Source organism: Ammospiza caudacuta, chromosome 27 (genome assembly GCF_027887145.1).
Source record: "Ammospiza caudacuta isolate bAmmCau1 chromosome 27, bAmmCau1.pri, whole genome shotgun sequence".
In the NCBI taxonomy this organism is placed as follows: Eukaryota; Metazoa; Chordata; class Aves; order Passeriformes; family Passerellidae; genus Ammospiza; species Ammospiza caudacuta.
The window spans coordinates 3472038-3491330 of NC_080619.1; the positions used below are offsets into that span (position 1 = coordinate 3472038).

Consider the following 19293-nt stretch of genomic DNA (forward strand, 5'->3'; position numbering starts at 1 on the left):
TTGGCCAGGAGGGAATCCCAGAGTCTATTTCCATTCAACCTATTTCCAGAAGTGTTTGAAAATGGGGTCTAATGGCTCAGGGAAGGGGGAGTGGATGTGTTTGTTGCTGCTGCAGTTAATGGTTTTGTTGATATGCTGTTTATCCTTGGGCTGATGTGATTTCTGGGGCTTGAGCTGCTGTTTGACATCCAGGGGATAATCTCTTGCCAGAGGCTGGCTGGCTGCACGGCAGGGCAGGGCAGACTGAGCTTGATGCATCATCTGAGACAGGAGAGACGGACCCACAGGGACAGAATCTCTCATTAATTAAAGATGTGTTGTAGTTTCCCTCTTTTCTGGCTGTGTGGTGCTCAGGGATGTGTTCTCCTGTGACAAGGCTGCATTCTTCAGGTGCTCACCCTGAACTGCAAATGAGCAACAACAGAAACAAACCAACACTTTGGAGGCTGCGCCAGCCCCCAGGTTTCCCAATTTGCCCAGTCTCACATCAGGAGGTGTCTGCCTTCAGCTTCCCCACCTCTGAAAACATTTTCTCACTTTTCCTCCAACGTTTGTCATCTTTCAGTAGCTTAAATTTTTGCTGTACAGTTATTTTGGTTTTGCCTAAGTCAAGTACAGTACAAGGCTGAGGGTGCTGAAGTTTAGGATTTAAATCAGTACATTTTATTCAATAGTATTTGAGGATTTTATCTGGATGGACCCAGTTTAAGACATTATTATTGTTGATAAAGCAGGTTTCCCTTCACATCACAGGTGGGATAGGCAGCACAAACCCAGAAAAGGGCTCAGCATCAGGGGCCATTCAAAGCCTGAGGAACGAGTATAAAATGACAACATTTACTAGAAAGAAGAAATAGTGGAGAAGGAGAGAGCTGAGTGTTTGTCTGGACCATGAGGACAGAGGCTACAGACTTTTCAATTATTGATCTTGTGGTATAGAGCTGAACACTTTACAGAATACAAGCCTTTCCCAATTTTGCTCAATCAAGATTTTATTAGCATGAAATTACACTTGTTGACAAGAACTATTTTCCATTAAACCACAGTGACAAGACAGAGTTATGGTCCTGATTTCAGCTTTTTAATCAATCAGAGTTTCTACCTGTACCTGTGCCCCGCCCGGTCTCTCCCTGTCCCTCACCGCCCCTCACGATCCCGCCCGGTCCGTCAGGGCTCCACCCGGTCCCGCCCAGTCCATCTCGGTCCCTCACGCCCCTCACGGCACCGCCGGTCCCTCACGGCCCCGCCCGGCCCCTCCCGGTCCCTCCCGGTCCCTCCCGGTCCCTCCCGGTCCCTCCCGCCCCTCACGGTCCCTCCCGCCCCTCACGGTCCCTCCCGCCCCTCACGGTCCCGCCCCGCGCTCGCCACTCCGGTCCTGCAGCGCCCCCTGGCGGCCCCGCGTGGCCCTGCAGGGGCGGGAGCGCGGCCCGGGAGGAGGCGGAAGTGGAAACGGAAGCAGCGGGAGGCGGCGGGGCCGGAAGTGGCGGGAGGTGACGTGTGCGGAGCGGAGCCGGTGCGGGATGGAGGGGCTGTACCAGCAAACCAACAAGTGAGTGAGGGGCTGAGGCGTGGGAGGGACTGTACCAGCAAACCAACAAGTGAGTGAGGGGTTGGGGGGTGTGAGAGACTGGGGGGTGTGAGAGGGTGTACCGGCAAACCAATAAGTGCGTGAGGGGCTGTACCAGCACACCAACAAGTGCGTGGGGGACTGAGGGGTGTGTGAGGGGCTGTACCAGCAAACCAACAAATGAGTGAGGGACTGAGAGGGGTGTGAGGGCTCGGGGGGTGTGTGAGGGGCTATTCCAGCAACCCGACAAGTGAGTGAGGGTCTGAGGGATGTGTGTGAGGAATTGAGGGGTGCGTGAGGGGCTGAAGGCGGTGTGAGGACGGCTCTGGGGGGTGTGTGAGGGATTGAGGGTGGTGTGTGGGGGGCTGTACCGGCAAACTAGCAAGTGAGCGAGGGATTGAGGGGTGTGTGAGGGGCTGTACCAGCAAACCAAGAAGTGCATGACATACTGAGGAGGATATGAGGGATTGAGGGATGTGTGAGGGCTATGCCAGCAACCGGACAGGTGTGTGAGGGACTGGGGGTTGCGTGAGGGGCTGTACCGGCAAACCAAAGGGTGTGTGAGGCACTGAGGGGTGTGTGAGGGCTGTACCGGCAAACCAGCAAGTGAGTGAGGGATTGAGGAGGGTGTGAGGGCTGTGCCAGGAAACCAACAAGTGAATGAGGGACTGAGGGATGTGTGTGAGGGATTGAGGGGCTGTGTGGCGGCTCGGGGAATGTGTGAGGGATTGAGGGGTGCAGGAGTGATCGAGAGGGGTGTGTGAGGTAATAAAAGGTGTGTGAGGGATTGAGGGGAGTGTGAGGGGCTGTACCAGCAGACCAACAAGTGCGTGAGAGATTGCGGGGTGTGTGACAGATTGAGGGGTGTGAGGGATTGAGAGAAGGATGTGGGGGAATGAGGGCTGTGTGGGGGATTGAGGGGAGTGTGAGGGCTGTCCCGTCAAACCGGCATTTGTCTAGAGGATCAAGGGCAGACCCACAAACCAAGTGTATGAGGCGCCGGGCTGGGTGTGCGGGATCCCACACCGCCACCCCACAGATCTCAGCGCCCTTTAAAAGCGTTTCCCCATTAAAAAAACCCCATCCCGGTGGGGGCAGAACCGTGTGTGCCACGTCAGCCCCGCGGCTCTGCCGGCCCGGGGCACCGGGAGTGGGGATTGCCGCCCATCGCTGCCGGTTTATTTAAAGCACGCTTGTATATAAGGAGTTCTCAGCAGGGTTTGAGGGGCTGCAGCTGTTTAAACCGTCCCTGGAGGTGAGGGGGCGGTTGAGGGTAAATCCCACATTTCACATGTCGGTCTGGAGAGGGAGGAGTTGTGTGGGAATTGCAAAATAAGGCAAAAAATGTCTCGTGGTTCTGTTGGTAATACTTGTGGAGTAACTCACAGGAAAGGGGCCAAAGGGCGCATTTAAGCCAATGCTCCAAATTTCTGTGGTAATTTGCATTTTGTGGGGCTCTGTTAAGGGAGGTGGGATGGTAAGAGACTTGAATTGTATTGAGGCCTCATTTCTCTGTCACTGAACAATGATACAGAGTGACCCTGTAGGGTAGAGCAGGACATCCTGCTGGAGATCTGGAAATGCAGGAATGTCACAGCAGCTGTTATGGATATGGGCACTGGTGGTGTCCTGTTCCCATTTCTGTCCTGCCTCATTTTGTGATCATTGAATGGTTCAGGTTGGAAGTGACCTTAAAGCCCATCTAGTTCCAGAATAATTTAACAACCATCAATATATTTTTTTGTTTTGTTTTCCTATGCCACTGCTTGTCCAGCCACAGTAGTTTTTTCTTATAATTACAAGCTTTTAATTTCAGTTGATGCCTGTGAATTCACACGCTGTGAGACCATGAAAATCATTCCCACTGTCATCTCCAAATCAAGCTGAACAGCTGTTTCTTGTGTTTTTCATAACCTTCCCCTTGATTTCTGTTTTTTAATAAAGTTACTTTGTAGGTGCATTCGAGGTGAGAGCACAGCTTGCTTCCTGCTGAGGACCTGGGTTGGTGGTCAGGGCTGGGCTGTCTGCTCTTACACTATTGTTGCTGATTCCTGTGGTCTTCTAAAAAGGGCATTTCAGTAAAAGAAGATGAAAAGTGAGGTGCTGAGAAATAATTTTGTGTTTGTTAGCTGACTTTTCTGTTCATTTTCTCTTTGTGTCCTGACAGGCAGGTCCATGAGGTCCAGTCTTACATGGGGCGCCTGGAGACTTCAGACAAAGAGTCAGTGCACTGTAAGTGATGAGAGAGGTTGATTTAGTTTGCATTTTTAACCTTGCGTGCCTTCTCATTAAATTTACAGTTATTATTGGAACAAATTTAGCTCCTGAGCCACTGTGATCAGCTGCTGAGATACATCACCAATTCAGAAAGCATTGAAATTGTGTTGCTGTTTAACCTCAATAAGGTGGTTAAGAACAGAAAAGACAGGACAAGAATTTGTTTCCTCTTCCTGTTATAATCCTTTAACTGACAGAATGCTTGCTGTGGATGCTTCTTTAATGTCCTGGTAGAATGGCAGAATTTTGGTGCTGTTAGATTTTGGAGCTCATGGTCAGGGTGTCTGTGCAGCCTTCAGAATGAACAGCTCAAAACCCCCACACTGATGCTCTCATGGAGGTTTTTGAACTCCTGGAGTTCTTGGTGTGGACAGAGCTGCAGACTGAGAGCATCTCTGGGCTGGTTTGTCAGAAAGCTGAGCCTGCCCTGCTGTGCTGTCATTCCCTCAGCATCCACCACCTGGCAGCTTTCCCCTAAAGGTGCTCCGTGCAGTTTTGGGGAAAATGCTGTGATTTTGTGTGCAGGATGCTCCATCAGAGTCAGAACCTGTGATTCCACCTGCTCATCAGAACCATTGGGTCTGAAATTGCCTCAATAAATTGGACTATAACCCTGTGCTCATAAATGACTAATCATGAGATGCTCTGATATGTGTGGCAGGACTTTTTACCCCAGTGCACAACTGGGACATGAATTTTGGACCTGTGTTTGAACTGTTAATTCCTGCATGAGTAATTAGTGATGGATTCATCAGAACTTCTGAGGTGAAAGGACACTGCATGGGCTGGATGCATTTCTGCACATGTTCACTGACTTCTCTTACCTTGAGCACATCTGTGGAACATGACTGGGCTCTAGGAAGGGCTGTGATAAATTTTTCTATCAAAAAATAGCAGTTACTAATAGAATTAGTAATTATATTTATTACATATATATTTTTCTTCACCTTTTCCTCCATTTCCTCCTTTTCCTCCTTCTCCCCCTTCTCCTCCTTCTCCTTAAAATTATGATATTATACATTATATATTATAATATTATAGACCATATAATAATATATAATATAGTATAATGTAATGTGATATAATAAAATATAATAATATATAATATAATAATATATAATATAGTATAATGTAATGTAATATAGTGTAATGTAATATAGTATAATGTAATGTGATATGATATTATATAATATAATATAACATAACAACATAACATAATATAACATAACACAATATAATATAATGTGTTATATTTTTTATATAATATAATATTATATTATTGTATATATTGTTTATTATATTTATAGTAATTTATTCCAAAAAATAAAATTACCAATTCTGGTTGTAGTTTTTGTGATGTTTGCACTACTCCTTCTGCAATGCCAGACTTCTCAGACTGCTGTTCACTTGGGGTGATTTTAAAAATCCTGAAAATTAGTATAATTTGCCATTTTGTTTCTTTTACTTGAGGCCATTTCAAGATATAGGATTATGTAATTTCCATAGTTTACAGTCAGTTCACCAGTTTATGTAGTTAATAAATGAATAAATATATGTATCTATTTCTCTATAAAGTTACTAGTTTGTATTTCAGAATTTATGGAGAACAGGATTATCCATGGTTGAAGAGCAGGAATAGGGAGCAGGAAATCAAACTTTCCAACTTTGAGCACAAATAGTCCCTTCGTGCTCAGAAAAAAGTGCAGTGATGTAGTTTGGTCTGACAAACCAGAGTCTGTCAGCTCTCCTGTGTTGAATTCAGCTGCAGTAAATGATGGGGAGATGGATTAGCACAATTTCATTGATTTGTCTCAGGATGTGAGTCAGTCACTCCCTGGCTGTGTGAGATCCAAAGATGGGGTTGTTTGTGCTCTTTGCTTCTCTGGGTGCTGCTGGGAGTGGTTTTCTGGGCACTCCTGGTGTGTGGAGTACTTGGCAGGTGGTTGATGATGCTTCTCTGTTCTTGTGGCAGCAAACCCTGCTGAGGGAGCAGGAAGGGGCTGCAGGGGGAATGTGTGGGCTTGAAATCCTAATTCTGATGGGGTGAGAGGCTCAGGAACAAGCAGGGGCTTTCCTAGCTGCCTTCTCAGAGGAGGAGGGAAAGGTGAGAGTGTCAAATTACTGAGCTAAAAAAGTGACATTTCATTGTACTTATAGTTCTCAGCTACCTGATTATTTTCATCCAGTAAAGATTTGAATCTATCAGTTTTTACATATTGCTTTGAATGCTTTTGAGCATTTGCCTTTATCAGATTGCAGTTGTCTAATTCAAGTCAAATCCTGTTTTTATTTCCTTGCAGTGGTAGAGAATGAGATTCAGGCAAGAATAGACAACATATTCAGCAACTTGGAACGTCTGGAAATCCTGTCCAGCAAAGAACCTCCCAACAAGAGGCAGAGTGCCAAACTGTGAGTTCACTGCTTTGCTGTGATTGTGTAGGGTAGTCTTTGTAATTATTTTAATTAAATTTACTGAAGCCCTTTGCTTTTGATTTGTGTGAAGTCTTTATACCTTGCATAACTCATCTCTGTGCTCTGCAGTAGAAAAATTGAGGCACAGAGGAAAAATCACTTTCCTGCATTTAACCCCAGCATCGTGAGAATCATTAAAGCTGGAAAAGCCCTCAAAGATCATCAAGTCCAGACTGGTGATGCAGCTGAATTCTGTTCTCAGAGGAGCAGAATATGCACTCTGTCCCTTGCTTTTAATGGCATTTTGGAGGTAGAGAGTCAAATTCCTTCATTTGTTGCCATTTTCCAAGCTGTTGGTGACTGAAATAAAGAGATTTCTAAAGTGAGCAATGGTTTTGGCAGGAGGTTGCACCACAGACATCAGGACTTGCTGTTCTTAATTAATTCTGTGACTCAGTTATTAATGTTCAGTCCAAAAAGGTCCTTATAGATAGTAAGGGTGGATTTCATGTCACCTGTATCAAAGAAAGAGGCCAGTATCTGAAATAGTCATGGATTTCTTTGTAGAATCCTGGAATGGTTTGGGTTGGAAGGGGCCTTAAAGATAATTTCCAACCCCTGCCATGGGCAAGGACACCTTCCACTAGAGCATGATAGTCTGGTCATCATTAAAATTTACCAATCAAACATTAAATTTTATCAATCATTTAATCAGGGCCGGTGGAGTTCTGGAGATTATTTGTTTCAGCCCAGTGGAGATATCTGAGGTGTTTCCTGTATTACCCACTGACTTTTGAGCACCTTTTAATAAAACCTCAAACTTCAGAACATGATGCTAATTAAGGAAACTGGAAAGCATCATCTTTTATATGAAAGGGGAGGGTCATAAAATAGAACCTGTACAAATCCTGCCGTCTTCCCAAATCTGTGTTAAATGAGAAATGGATACAGTTCTATAACACCTGAAGAGACAATCCATGGGATAGGATGTCCAAGACAGCTCAGGAGTTCTGTTTCACATTCTGTCATTAGCCTGGAGCCTAAATAATTGATTAAAATGAATAATCACCTGTGCAGTAATCACCTGTGTAATAGAAAAATGAGACAGGGAGGATGTAGGTGTGGAATTTCAGCCTAGCATTGGATGTCCTGCATCTTGTAGAGAAGCAGAACCCACCATTCCTTGTCATTCATTGCTGTTAATTTACAGTGCTCCTTTCCTGGTACAAAAAGCACCAGAAAAGCAGAATCTTCAGAAAAGCAGATTGCCAGCTGGGGGCTATGTACAAATCACAAAACAGGGAGGAACTGCTGTGGAATGTGCTTTGAGCTGTTTGATTTTCCAGCATCAGTCTCATTACATGGTTATGACAATGGCAAGATGCCAGCAGCTCACATCAGACAAAGAACTTAATGTTACAACTTATTTTAGAAGTTCTTTGACCACACAAAGTAAAAGCACATTGACAGTAGCTCTATCCAACCACTATAAGCACATATACCTGTGGTTAAAACAATGCCTGCTTATTTAGAATACAATACCTGTGTGTAAGCCTTAAAACACAATGAATAGAGCTCCATTATTAAGCTTAAAACTTCCTAATATGTCACTAGATAAATTTTTCTGTGAGTTTTGTGACACTGCTTTGTTTTGGGATGTATTTGCCTGATTTAGGCATTTTTAATGCCATAAATCCCATATTTGGTCAGGATTCTGTCACACCTGCAGCTCCATGGTGTGGCAGGCAGTGCAAGCTTAGGGAGTTATTCTAGACAAGCATTAATACACAGATCATTGTTCTATTTGTCCTTACTTTTCTACTTCTTACACAATTTTTCTGCTGACAAATCTCATGGCTACTGCTTAGCTCTAATCACAATTCTGCTGTATCTGAGACCTGCCTCTTGCAGCTTTCCCAAACCCCTCTGATTTTCTGTTTTTGTGCTGCTGCTCCTTTGCAGGCGAGTGGACCAGCTGAAATACGACGTGCAGCACCTGCAGACAGCCCTGAGGAACTTCCAGCACCGCCGGTACCTGCGGGAGCAGCAGGAGAGGCAGCGGGAGGAGCTGCTGGCCCGCACCTTCACCACCAACGTAAATATCCCTGCTGGGGCTCTCGGTGCTCCAGCAGCTCAAATCCAGCAGGGGGAGGCAGGGAGATTGTAAACAGCATTGTTGGGAGCTGCTGGGAGTGTGAGTAAAGGCAAAGAGGAATCAAAATATGTGGGGAGCTTTTGTGAGGAAAAGCTGGGGTCTTAAGGTAACAGGAAAAGGCTCCAGAAGCTGCTGCTCCTCTTTTATCCAGTGCAATCTACCTGCAGTTGTAAAAGGGTCAGTGAGGTAGGTACCAAAGTGTACAGGATTTGTGTCAAATGTTTGCCAGATCCTGAGATCTGTGAAAAGCCTCCCTCCAGCAGGGGGGAGGCAGGAAGTTTGTAGACAGGAATGTTGGAGGCTGCTGGGAGTGTGGGTAAAGGCAGAGAGGAATCAAAATATGTGGGGAGCTCTTGTGAGCAAAAGCTGGGGTCTTAAGGTAACAGGAAAAGGCTCCAGAAGCTGCTCCTCCTCTTTTATCCAGTGCAATCCACCTGCAGTTGTAAAAGGGTCAGTGAGGTAGGTACCAAAGTGTACAGGATTTGTGTCAAATGTTTGCCAGATCCTGAGATCTGTGAAAAGCCTCCCTCCAGCAGGGGGGAGGCAGGAAGTTTGTAGACAGGAATGTTGGAGGCTGCTGGGAGTGTGGGTAAAGGTGGAGAGGAATCAAAATATGTGGGGAGCTCTCTGAGCAAAAGCTGGGCTCATAAGATAACAGGGAAAGGCTCCAGAAGCTGCTCCTCCTCTTTTATCCAGTGTAGTTCCACCTGGATTTACATAGAAATTGTAGAAAAGCTGGGCTCATAAGGTAAAAGAAAAATGCTCCAGAAGCTGCTGCTCCTGTTCTATCCAGTGCAATCCACCTGCATTTGTAAAAGGGTCAGTGAGGTAGGTACCAAAGTGTGCATTTCACTTGGATTTGTGTCAGATGTCTGCCAGATCCTGAGATCTGTGAAAAGCCTCCCTCCAGCAGGGCAGAGACAGGCAGTGTGTAAACAGGAATGCTGGAGACTGCTGGGAGTGTGGGTAAAGGAGAGGAATCAAAATATGTGGGGAGCTCTCTGAGGAAAAGCTGGGGTCTTAAGGTTACAGGAAAAGGCTCCAGAAGCTGCTGCTCCTGTTTTATCCAGTGCAGTCCACCTGAAAGTTGAAAGGGTCAGTGAGGTAGGTACCAAAGTGTACATTTCACTTGAATTTGTGTCAAATGTTTGCCAGATTCTAAAATCTGTGAAAAGCCTGGGTGTTACACACCCTGCTGGCAGCAGGTGTCAGTGTAGCCAAACACAAATCACACAGCTGGGACAAAGCACTTTTGCCTAGAAATGAGTCAAAAGTTGGTAATAACATCAATGTGGTCCAGCTGTTATTGTTAGTTCCTCCTTTGGGAAGTCCCCCAGTGCAAATTGCTGGGGGAATTTTGCTCTCAATAATGTAGGCTTGCTTTCAGATTTCACTTTTCTGCCACTGAAAAGTTAGTCTTGGGTTTTATTGTTTGGTTTCTAAATTCTGTTTATTTGTTTTTGTTTTGGATTTTGTTTTGTTTTTTTTAATGCTATTTTTACATTTTTGTTTGATTTCCTTCTTTATTTCCCTTCTTTGTTAAAGGCATCTCATGTAACATTTTGTCAATCATTGTCAGGACAAGAGAGAAACCATGTGAGCAATACTAATTAACTGAGATTTGGGCATTTCAATGCATTTCTCAAAGCCTGCCATAAAGATAATGTCTGGTATTTTGTTGACTTTTTCAAAATTGTAAACAAGGCTTGAAGGAAACACTGCAATTTGTGGTTTTAAATATTGTGGTGTTTCTCTGCATGTAGGGACAAGTTTTCCTACAGGAAAATTTGCTGCTCAGAAACAAAAAGTTCAGAAACAACAGGCTTACAGATATAAAATATAGAGCAGATGGGTTATTTGCTCCTTCAGATATTGAAAGGTATAGTAGATGAAAAAAATTACACAATTGCTTTGTATTTCTTTTTAGCTTGCTACAAAAATGTGGCTTTAAAATGATTCTTAATAGGGAAATGATGATTTATTTATCAGTTATCAGCCTCTCTTGGTTACATTTTTCCACAGTTCCTATTCATATACTCCCCTATTCTATCAGAGATGTCACCCGAGTGTGTGAGTAAATCACTGGAATATCCAGAACAGCTTTTGGAACACAGATGTAACAGTTTGCTTAATTCAAGAGTTTGCTTAATTCAAAAGTTAAAAATTGTATTTATCTTTAAAGCCTTTCCTTGTACCTGGAGAAAATCACAAGCAGCAAAACAGAGCTTTGGTGCCATCCCATGCCTTTGTGGGGCATCACAAATCTACTTCTCTATTTTTATTGCTGCCCTTATAGTGGATAAAAAACCTTGCACAGAAATGACATCTGCTGGTTTGAAGGTTGTTAAATATCTGGAATAAGAGCCATTCACATAGAAATCCAAGTGCTTCTGCTCAGACAATTGACATGACTGTGAATTCTGCCTTTGGCTGGTTCTTATTCTGATGCCGTCCCTGCCCTCCTGTGCAGTCCAGATTAGAGTTTTACCCTGTCATTTCCATTTCAAGATTTCCAGTTCCTACATGAGTGAATGCATCTTTTCTGGAAAAAAAAACATGAAAAATACTAATTTTTAATATATTTTTTTAAATAGGGCCCTGGGTGATGAGTGAGCCAGAGCTCAGGGAACCAAGCCCATGTCTGTTTGCCTTCACTGCCAAAAATTTGTTTAGAATGTCATCTCCAAACATTTTTTCATTTTTGTTGCTCAGAAATGTGGTGTGAAATGTTCCACAAGTCTTTCACTTGCAGTGATCAATGACTAAAACCTTCTTGGTGTTTAACACCTCCTGTTCTCTCCTGCAGTACCCTTTCCTACTAAAATTATAAAAATTCTCTGCTTTTGCTCTTTTTATCCTTGAGATCTCATTACAGTTGAGCAGCTGCTCAGCTTTGCCTTTTGGCTTCCTCCCTATCTTCTCTAAATGACGTTTTTCACTCAAATATCAATGTTGTATTTAAAATCATTATTAAAAAAATAATGCAAGCACAATCCTGGCAGTCCTGTTGGGTTCTGGCTGTGTGCTTTTTGTGTTTCTGAGTGAGCAGGTAACCGAGTCCCTGCTTTCCCCACAGGACTCTGACACCACCATCCCGATCGACGAAACCTTGCAGTTTAATGAATCCCTGCAGAGTGCCCACCGAGGCATGGATGAGCTTATTGGCAGTGGCACCAACATCCTGGCTGGGCTGAGGGACCAGAGAGTCACTTTAAAGGTGGGGGCATCATTTTTTACCACAAAAACCCCACATTTTTCTGTCTTCATGCTGATCAAGCTAAGTAAAATCAATATATGTGTTGTTTCAGTACATTGCTCCGAGCTGAGGATGCTGGAAAGGCCCAAATTTCATTTAAACAACTTGAAATCTTTACATTTTACCATCCTGTTAGGAATAGCTTTAAGATCTTTTGGGGCTGGCTGGCCTTCATCTGCAGGGCAGCATCTGGAGTGCTGAATGTTTATTTTTTTGGTTGATTGTTGTTTGTTTGTTCAGGTTCTGGAGGGGCAGAAAGTGGCTGGCAGGGAGATGCTGGTTCAGATTAGCATCACTCAGAGCAGCCACAAAGCTGATGTAGAGCACCTGTGATTAAGATTAGTAATAAAGATAATGCACCTCAACAATGCCTCCTTCCCTGCTGAAAACAGCTGCATTTCTGCAGGTCTCTTCATAGCAAATATTTGCCTTTTATTTTACAGACTGTTCAAAGTGATGGTCAATTCTGAGTGAAAACCTCAAGGATACAAAAAGCTTTTTAATAAGAAGTGTTTGGGGAGAAACTGGACTTGAGAAAAATGCAGAGAAATGCCTGTTGTGTTCATCTTCTGATGGGGATAACTACTGTTCTCAGTTTTATTTTGGGATGTATTTGCCAGATTTAGGCATTTTTAATGCCGTAAATGGCAGATTTAGGTATTTTTGATGTCATAAATGGCAGATTTAGGTATTTTTAATGTCATGAATCCCAGGTTTGGTCAGGTCTGTCACACCTGCAGCTCCATGGTGTGACCAGTGCAAGCCTGGTCTGCAGCTGGGGAGCTGAGCTGGGTTCCAGGCTGCCTGGTGTTCTCTGAGCCCTGCACAGAACCAGCACAGCTCCAAATTGGGGCTGCAGCTCCTCCTCTGCTCCCTACTCTGCTGTGACCAAGCCCTGCACCCACAGATCTTACACAGAGCTATTAAAGCTGAGTGTGAAGCTGAGTTCTTTCCAAGATGAATTTTAGCTTCTGGTTCAGGTCACTTGTTCACTGACCTGGTGAGTATGGATTTGTTTTAAGACAAGGTTCATTACTAGAAAAACCTTGAAGAAAACTCGGTGTTCATTGCAGATGAATGGTGCTGCTGAGCAGTCTGGCCACAGGAATGGTGGGGAGAGGGAGAGGTTCTGCTGCCAGCTCATTAGGAAAAGGCTGGAAGGACTCATATTAGTGCCTGGAGAAGATTTGGGTTGTGAATGCTTTTTGGAAAGAGCACTTTCCTTGAAGTCCCTGCATCTCTGAGAGGATTGTAGACATTTGTCCACCCTGTTGAGCACTGGGCTGCTGCACACAGGGAATTGGAGTTGATTCTCCAAGCTGGGAAATCACTGATCCAAGTTAATCTCTTGTGAGGGACTGGGTGAAGCACATGGATTCTGGAGGGTTCCTGAGAAGAAGGTGCATCCCACCACAGGAGAGCTCCCTGGTGCCCTGCAGGGATGGGGAAATGCTGCTTCTTGTGGCCTCCTGGCTCTCCTCCAGCCTTTTCTCTGGGCAGGGAATTGCTGGGTGTCTGTCCCTGGCTGCTGGCACACACAGGCTGTGCTTTCAGGGCCATCACATTCCTGAGTGTTCTCCCTTGCAGGTGAGGAAATGTTTGTTCATGTTCCTTTTCCCCTTAACTCAGCTTTTCCTGCACTGACACAGATTTTGTTGCCTGAGAACATCTGGCAGAGCAGCTGGTGTAGAGACAGCTTGCAAAGAGAAATGGGTTAATGTGGAATCATGGAACATCCCATGTTGGAAGGACTTCCTAAGGATGATCCAGTCCAACTCCTGGCCCTGCAGACACCCCAACAGTCCCACCCTGTGCATCCCCGGGAGTGTTGTCCAAATGCTCCTGGAGCTCTGGTAGCCACTGCAGGAAGATTCTTTTCCTGATATCCAACTCAACCCTCCCCATGCCCAGCTCCAGCCATTCCCTGGCTCCTGTCCCTGTCCCAGAGCAGAGATTGGAGCTGCAGCCCCACTGAGCTCTGCCCTCAGCTGCTCCTCCTATGACTCCTCCAAACCTTTCCCCACCCTCATGTCCCTCCTTTGCACACTAATAGCTTTATTCTCTGTAACTTTGTGTATATTTGATATAAATAGACAGGTATGGAATGAATTTTCCTAGCTTGTCCCTTTAACTGATTCAGTTGTATAAATCCACTGTTCCATGACTGCAAGAATTGAAGAGTTTTCCCTTTCTGTTGTTTTGCTTTCATTTTGAAGTTTCATATTTGGTTTTTGTTCATCCAGCAAGGTTTGGTTTTGTTCTGAAGATGGTTAATAGGAGCTGTGGGAACTGGAGAAAACTGATTATGTGGGACTAGCAGAGACACAGCCTGACTTCAGTGAAGGGCCTGAACTGCCTGGAACACAAGGCACTGCTGATGTAGTTTGGCATTGTAAATCTGTGTTTTATGCACTGAGAAACTTCTGCATGTGGGTCTACTCTTACTCCTCCTGAAGGAGTGCATTTTTCTGAGCCACTTTTTATCTTGTCTCTGTCTAGACAGATTGTTTTGTGTCTTTAACCACATTCCTGTTCATGTGTATGAATTAATTAGTCCATACACCCAGTTGTTTTCTGTGGTGTTTGTGAGATCCCCAGGATGAGGTGAGAGATCTGACTCCAAGTTCTCAGAAGGCTGATTTATTATTTTATGATATTATATTAAAGAATGTTATACAAAAACTATATTAAAGAAAGCGAAAGGATACAGAGAGAAGGCTTAACAAAAATTAATAATTAAACCTGTGACTCCTCAGAGCCTCAACACAGCTGGACCATGAGTGGTCATTAAATTAAAACAATTCACATGCTGGGTAAACAATCTCCAAATCACATTGCAAAGCAGCAAAACAGGGAGAAGCTGAAGCTTCCCAGGAGAAGAAATCCTGGCAAAGGGATTTTTCAGAAAATATCACAGTGACAGTTTCCAGGGTCCCATGGCCACCTCCTGTGGAATGGTGGGGACGGTTGGCTGAGAGAAGTTCAAACCCATCTGTGATGGTGTTCACAGAGGTCCCAGGATGAGGGAAGAGATGAGAATGTTGACTCCATGTTTCAGAAGGTTTGTTTATTATTTTATGATCTATATTATGTTAAAACTAAAAGAATAGAAGAAAGGATTTCATCAGAAGGCTGGCTAAGAATAGAATAAAAAAGAATGATAACAAAGACTTGTGGCTCCGAGCCAGCTGACTGTGATTGGCCATTAATTAGAAACAACCACATGAGCCCAATCCCAGATGCACCTGTTGCATTCCACAGCAGCAGATAACCATTGTTTGCATTTTGTTCCTGAGTCCTCTCAGCTTCTCAGGAGGAAAAATCCTAAGGAAAGAATTTTTCATAAAACATGTCTGTGACACCCATCACTCATCCCCCATGAAGAAACACTCTTGCACTGCGGAACAAGAAGTCTCAGAGCACGAGGGTGATCGTGTCTTTGCTGTTTTGTTGTCCTCAGGGCACCCACAAGAAGATCCTGGATGTTGCCAACATGCTGGGGCTGTCCAACACGGTGATGCGGCTGATTGAGAAGCGCGCCTTCCAGGACAAGTTCCTCATGCTGGGGGGCATGGCTGTCACCTGCCTCATCATGTTCCTTGTTGTGCAGTACCTGACATGAGCTGCTGGCCTCCTGCAAGAGGACTGACTGCCTCCAGAACTGAATTTCCTCTGGGTGCTGCTTTGGATGAGCCCTTCCCGTGGACTTCAGAGTTTACAAATCCTGCTGGGACAACATCACGTGGAAGGCACGTTGGGAAATGGATGTGTCAGGAAATGGGACACTGTGCTTGAGAATGGCCCTGTGAAAATAACCCCTGGCCTTTACTGCTCTCCCCTCAAGCCTGCAGGTTAATAGGAAGCAGAAGTGAACGTTGTGCCCAGCTGTAGCAAGGCAGGAATGTCCCTTTGGGCACACAGGGATGGGAGGATGCAGAGGCACAGCCTAGGATGCAGCCAGACTTTCTGACCTGACCCCCTGCATTTTGCAGTGCAAGAATAGCACAGAGAATTTCACAGTGTTCATGGGCCTGAGTGTGCAAAAAGAGCTGGGAAGTGAAGGGCTCCCATCTGCTTGGAGGAGGAGGAGGATGTGTGGGGAAGAGTCTTAGAACACGGTTAATAACCTCAGTTAACTTCACACACAGTATTACCCAGCACACATCTCTCTGGTTTAGGCTGAAATGCTGCTCTGCTCCTCTGAGGGATGTGTTGGTGCCTCTCTCTGCCCTGCTGCTTCCCAGGGGGTGCTGAGTGCCCCTACTGCTCCCTCCTGCTTCCACTGGGATGCACATCAGGCCTGTGGCATCTGCCCGGGCCTCCTGCCAAATGCAGCCTCCAAAACTGAGAATGTTAATGCTGGAGCACAGAGCTTTGGGGAGCTGTGTTCATTTCCTGAGGTGCTGGTTGGGTTTGGGGCTCTGGAGCTGGAACTTCTGAGTGGATGGAGCAGGTGAGTCCCCCTGTACTCCCTGGAGGTGTGGGATTGTTCAGAGCTGGAACAGGTTCTGCACACCAGAGGAATGGTGGGATCAGCACAACAGGCCCTGGCACTGAACATCAGCTTGGTCAGGGGAGTTTCTTCAAGTCTGTGCCTTGGGATGGAGAATCCCCACCTTGGCAAGGGCATTCCTGTGCTGCCCTTTGCACCTGTGGAGTTCCTGTGAGGGACACTCAGCTGTGTCACCTCCTGGGGGTGGTGCTGGCTCACACTCATCCCTTTGGGGTCATTCCCTGTCCCAGTGAAACACTGGAGCTGTGAGATCCTGGCACTGCTTCCCCTGCAGCCTGGGGGTGTCTGGTGGAGGTGCCATTTTGGGATCATCCATTTCAATCACCCTGCAGATCCATTCTCATCCCCACGTGTGACAATTCTGGAACATTCCCTGGTGTCTGACAGTGGCACAGATGGGTCATACATAGATGGTGCTGGCAATTCCTACCCTGTTTCCTGTCTGGAATGGTTGTGGGTCTCTTCTGGATTAATAACTAATCACAAGCTCTACATTCTGCTGACTGCACTGAGCTTTGCTTTTATTATGTGTTGCAAACTGGGAGAAAAGGTTTTAATAACAGAAAAAATGTTAGAATGAATTTTAGGGACTGTGGGCCATGGGACAGGGCCATGCTGGTGAGCAGAGCTGGAGTGACCAGTGGCCCCTGTTCATGGGCTTCTCCATGTGTTTGATACTTTCCTGCTATTTCTCCAAGTGTTTCCTGCTCTTGGAGTTCCCCATCTGTCCAGGTTTTCCAAGGAAATAAAGCAAGCATGGAGCTGGTTTTCATTTGAGCCCAAGGAATTAAGGAATTAAAAGGAAAAGAGGGAATCTGCAGTGATGGAGCATCTGCCTGGTTGTGTAACAGAAATCATAAATCCAAATTTGCATGAAATTTATTTTGGATATGAAATCTGATGGATTCAGCCCTTGAGAGGGCAGCTGAGCACTTGCAGGGGGTCCCTGGCAAATCTCAGTTCTGATGAACTGATGCAGCTCCACTGGATTTTCATGTTGGGGTTTAAGGGTCCCTGGCAAATCTCAGTTCTGATGAACTGATGCAGCTCCACTGAATTTTCCAGTGTTGGGGTTTAAGGCTGTCACTGTTTAAAGTTTCAGGGTTTGTCTTACACCAAGGTGGGATTCTGGCCAATCTCTCTCCTTTTGGGCTGTGGTAGGAGCCATAAGATACTTGGAACTGGATTTTTCTTCTGTTTCTGAGCCTAGCTTGCCATTTTAATAGATATTTTCCTGTTGATTTATTTTGCCTCTGGACTCCCCTTGTCCCTGCACAGATTTCCCCTTGGTGAGCCAAGCGTCCTTGCTACCCGTGACATCCAAAGGTGACACTTGAGGCCTGAAGGAACCACCTGGGGAGCTGGATTTGGGGACATGTGACATCAGAAATGTTTGAGGTGCCTGTAAATCCAAAATGATTTCCAGGGCATCTCAGGTGATTGTGTGAAACCCAAAAACCCCATGGCAGTGGGACAGGGGTGGTTCCTTCAAACCCCTTTGGCTGCAGTGGGAATGAGCTGGAGCCCTGCTGGGATTGTGGTCCCTGCCAAAGGAAATGAGCTGGAGCTGCAGCCCTGGAGGCTTTGCTGCTGCAGCTTGGTGGTGTTTCCTTCCTCAGCAAACACCTCACTCACTTCTGCTTCCAATCTGTGGCACGAGGTCCAGCTCTGGGGTGAGCTGGTCTCAGGAGGGGACTGTGGGAATTCACTTGCCTCTGGAATAAAACTTTTTATTTTACCAGTATTTTATGCATACAGGAACGAGGGTGGGACGTGATTCATGTGATGTTCTGTGAATAAAGATTTTTTTCAACCAAAATGAAGGGATTTTTTTTTTTACCTTAACCAACATATTGGGGCCAAAATAAACAAGCAGGTTCACTGAATCTTGGTTCACTGTGGATCTGGAAGGGGGCCATGGGGGTGCTGTGGGGGGCTCCCCTTTGGGTCAGTAGGAAATGGCCCCACTGCACTGGGGCTGGAAGGAGCAGGAGCCTGTGCTGGGTGTGAAAAAGGCAATCACTTGTTTTTAAAACTTTAGAAGTTTAATAGTAATAAAATGGTTATAAAAATAGTAATACAATTAGAGTGACAATCATTTAGACAATTTGAATTAGGACAATATGAGACAATAGAAACAAAGAGTTGGGGACAGTCCAGGTACCTGTTTTTGGGCAAAATAAGCCCAAAAAAGAACCCATGCTAAAAGAGGATTAACCCTTAAAAGCAACAGCCTGTTGCACATTCATACAGCTCATACATGATGCATAAATTCCATCCAAACACAGGATTCTGTCTGGTCAGTGTCAACTTTTTCCTCTGAATCCTAACAAGAAGTTTTCTGATAAGAGAGCAATAAATTCTTTTTCTCTGAAAGATTCAGGTGTCGTGTGGCTGCTATCTTGCTGTGAGTCCTTTCTTTAAAAAAAGTATCCTACATAGCATAGTTTCTATTTTAACATTTTTTTAATAACCTAAAACTATATTTAACACACTATTAAGAGAATTAATACACCATCACTTTCTAGCACAACACATATAATATTCACTTTTATATTTGTGAAAAGCCAATCATAAAATACCCATTTTTCACACTGGGCCTCACTGGTCAGACTGGGGGGATGTGGGATGTTCCAGGTGGGACATCCCCAGAGCTGGTGGTGAAAGGGAGCTGGAAATGGGTGGGTGATGTCCTTTCTACCTGCAGTGATGTGGTGAGGGGGTTCTAATTAGGGGAAGTGAAGGAAGAGCTTGGAGAGCAAAATGTGGCTGTTGATAAAGAGATTGTGGATTTAAAATGTGAGATAAGGGGTTGGATCATCTTCTTGCTCTTCAGTTCTGTTTTGAACTAATTCCAATCCCCACAGCTACAAAACACTTATTAAATCAGAAAATGCCAGCAAAGAATGCAGAAAGTTGTCAGTGCTGTATGTGTGAGCTTGATGCAGAGGGATGGGATGGGGCTGCACTGGGTTGTAATTTTCGGTGCTGTTTAGGCTGTTTAGGTGTTCTGGAAGGGCCCAGGGATGGCCTTGAAGAGCCGACGCTTCAAAGGACGAGGAGAGACTTCTGATCTTGTCTCGGTCTTGGTGTTTATTAATTGTTTATCTAAA

At 45.1% G+C, this 19293-nt stretch overlaps 1 protein-coding gene across 2 annotated transcripts; it reads left to right on the forward strand.

Annotated features, from left to right (window-relative positions):
• The first annotated feature begins 1495 nt into the window (after positions 1-1495).
• Positions 1496-17968, forward strand: GOSR2 (golgi SNAP receptor complex member 2). 2 transcript variants are annotated; one of them, XM_058820542.1, is made up of 6 exons: positions 1496-1549; positions 3735-3799; positions 6145-6253; positions 8219-8351; positions 11488-11628; positions 15128-17968. In XM_058820542.1, exons 1-6 carry the CDS (start codon positions 1521-1523, stop codon positions 15287-15289), a joined length of 639 nt encoding a protein of 212 aa, XP_058676525.1. In that variant the 5' UTR covers positions 1496-1520; the 3' UTR covers positions 15290-17968. The 2 variants fall into 2 exon arrangements, with proteins under 2 accessions (XP_058676525.1, XP_058676524.1); XM_058820541.1 differs by lacking the exon at positions 15128-17968 and having other exon boundaries at positions 11488-11912.
• The last annotated feature ends 1325 nt before the right edge of the window (positions 17969-19293 follow it).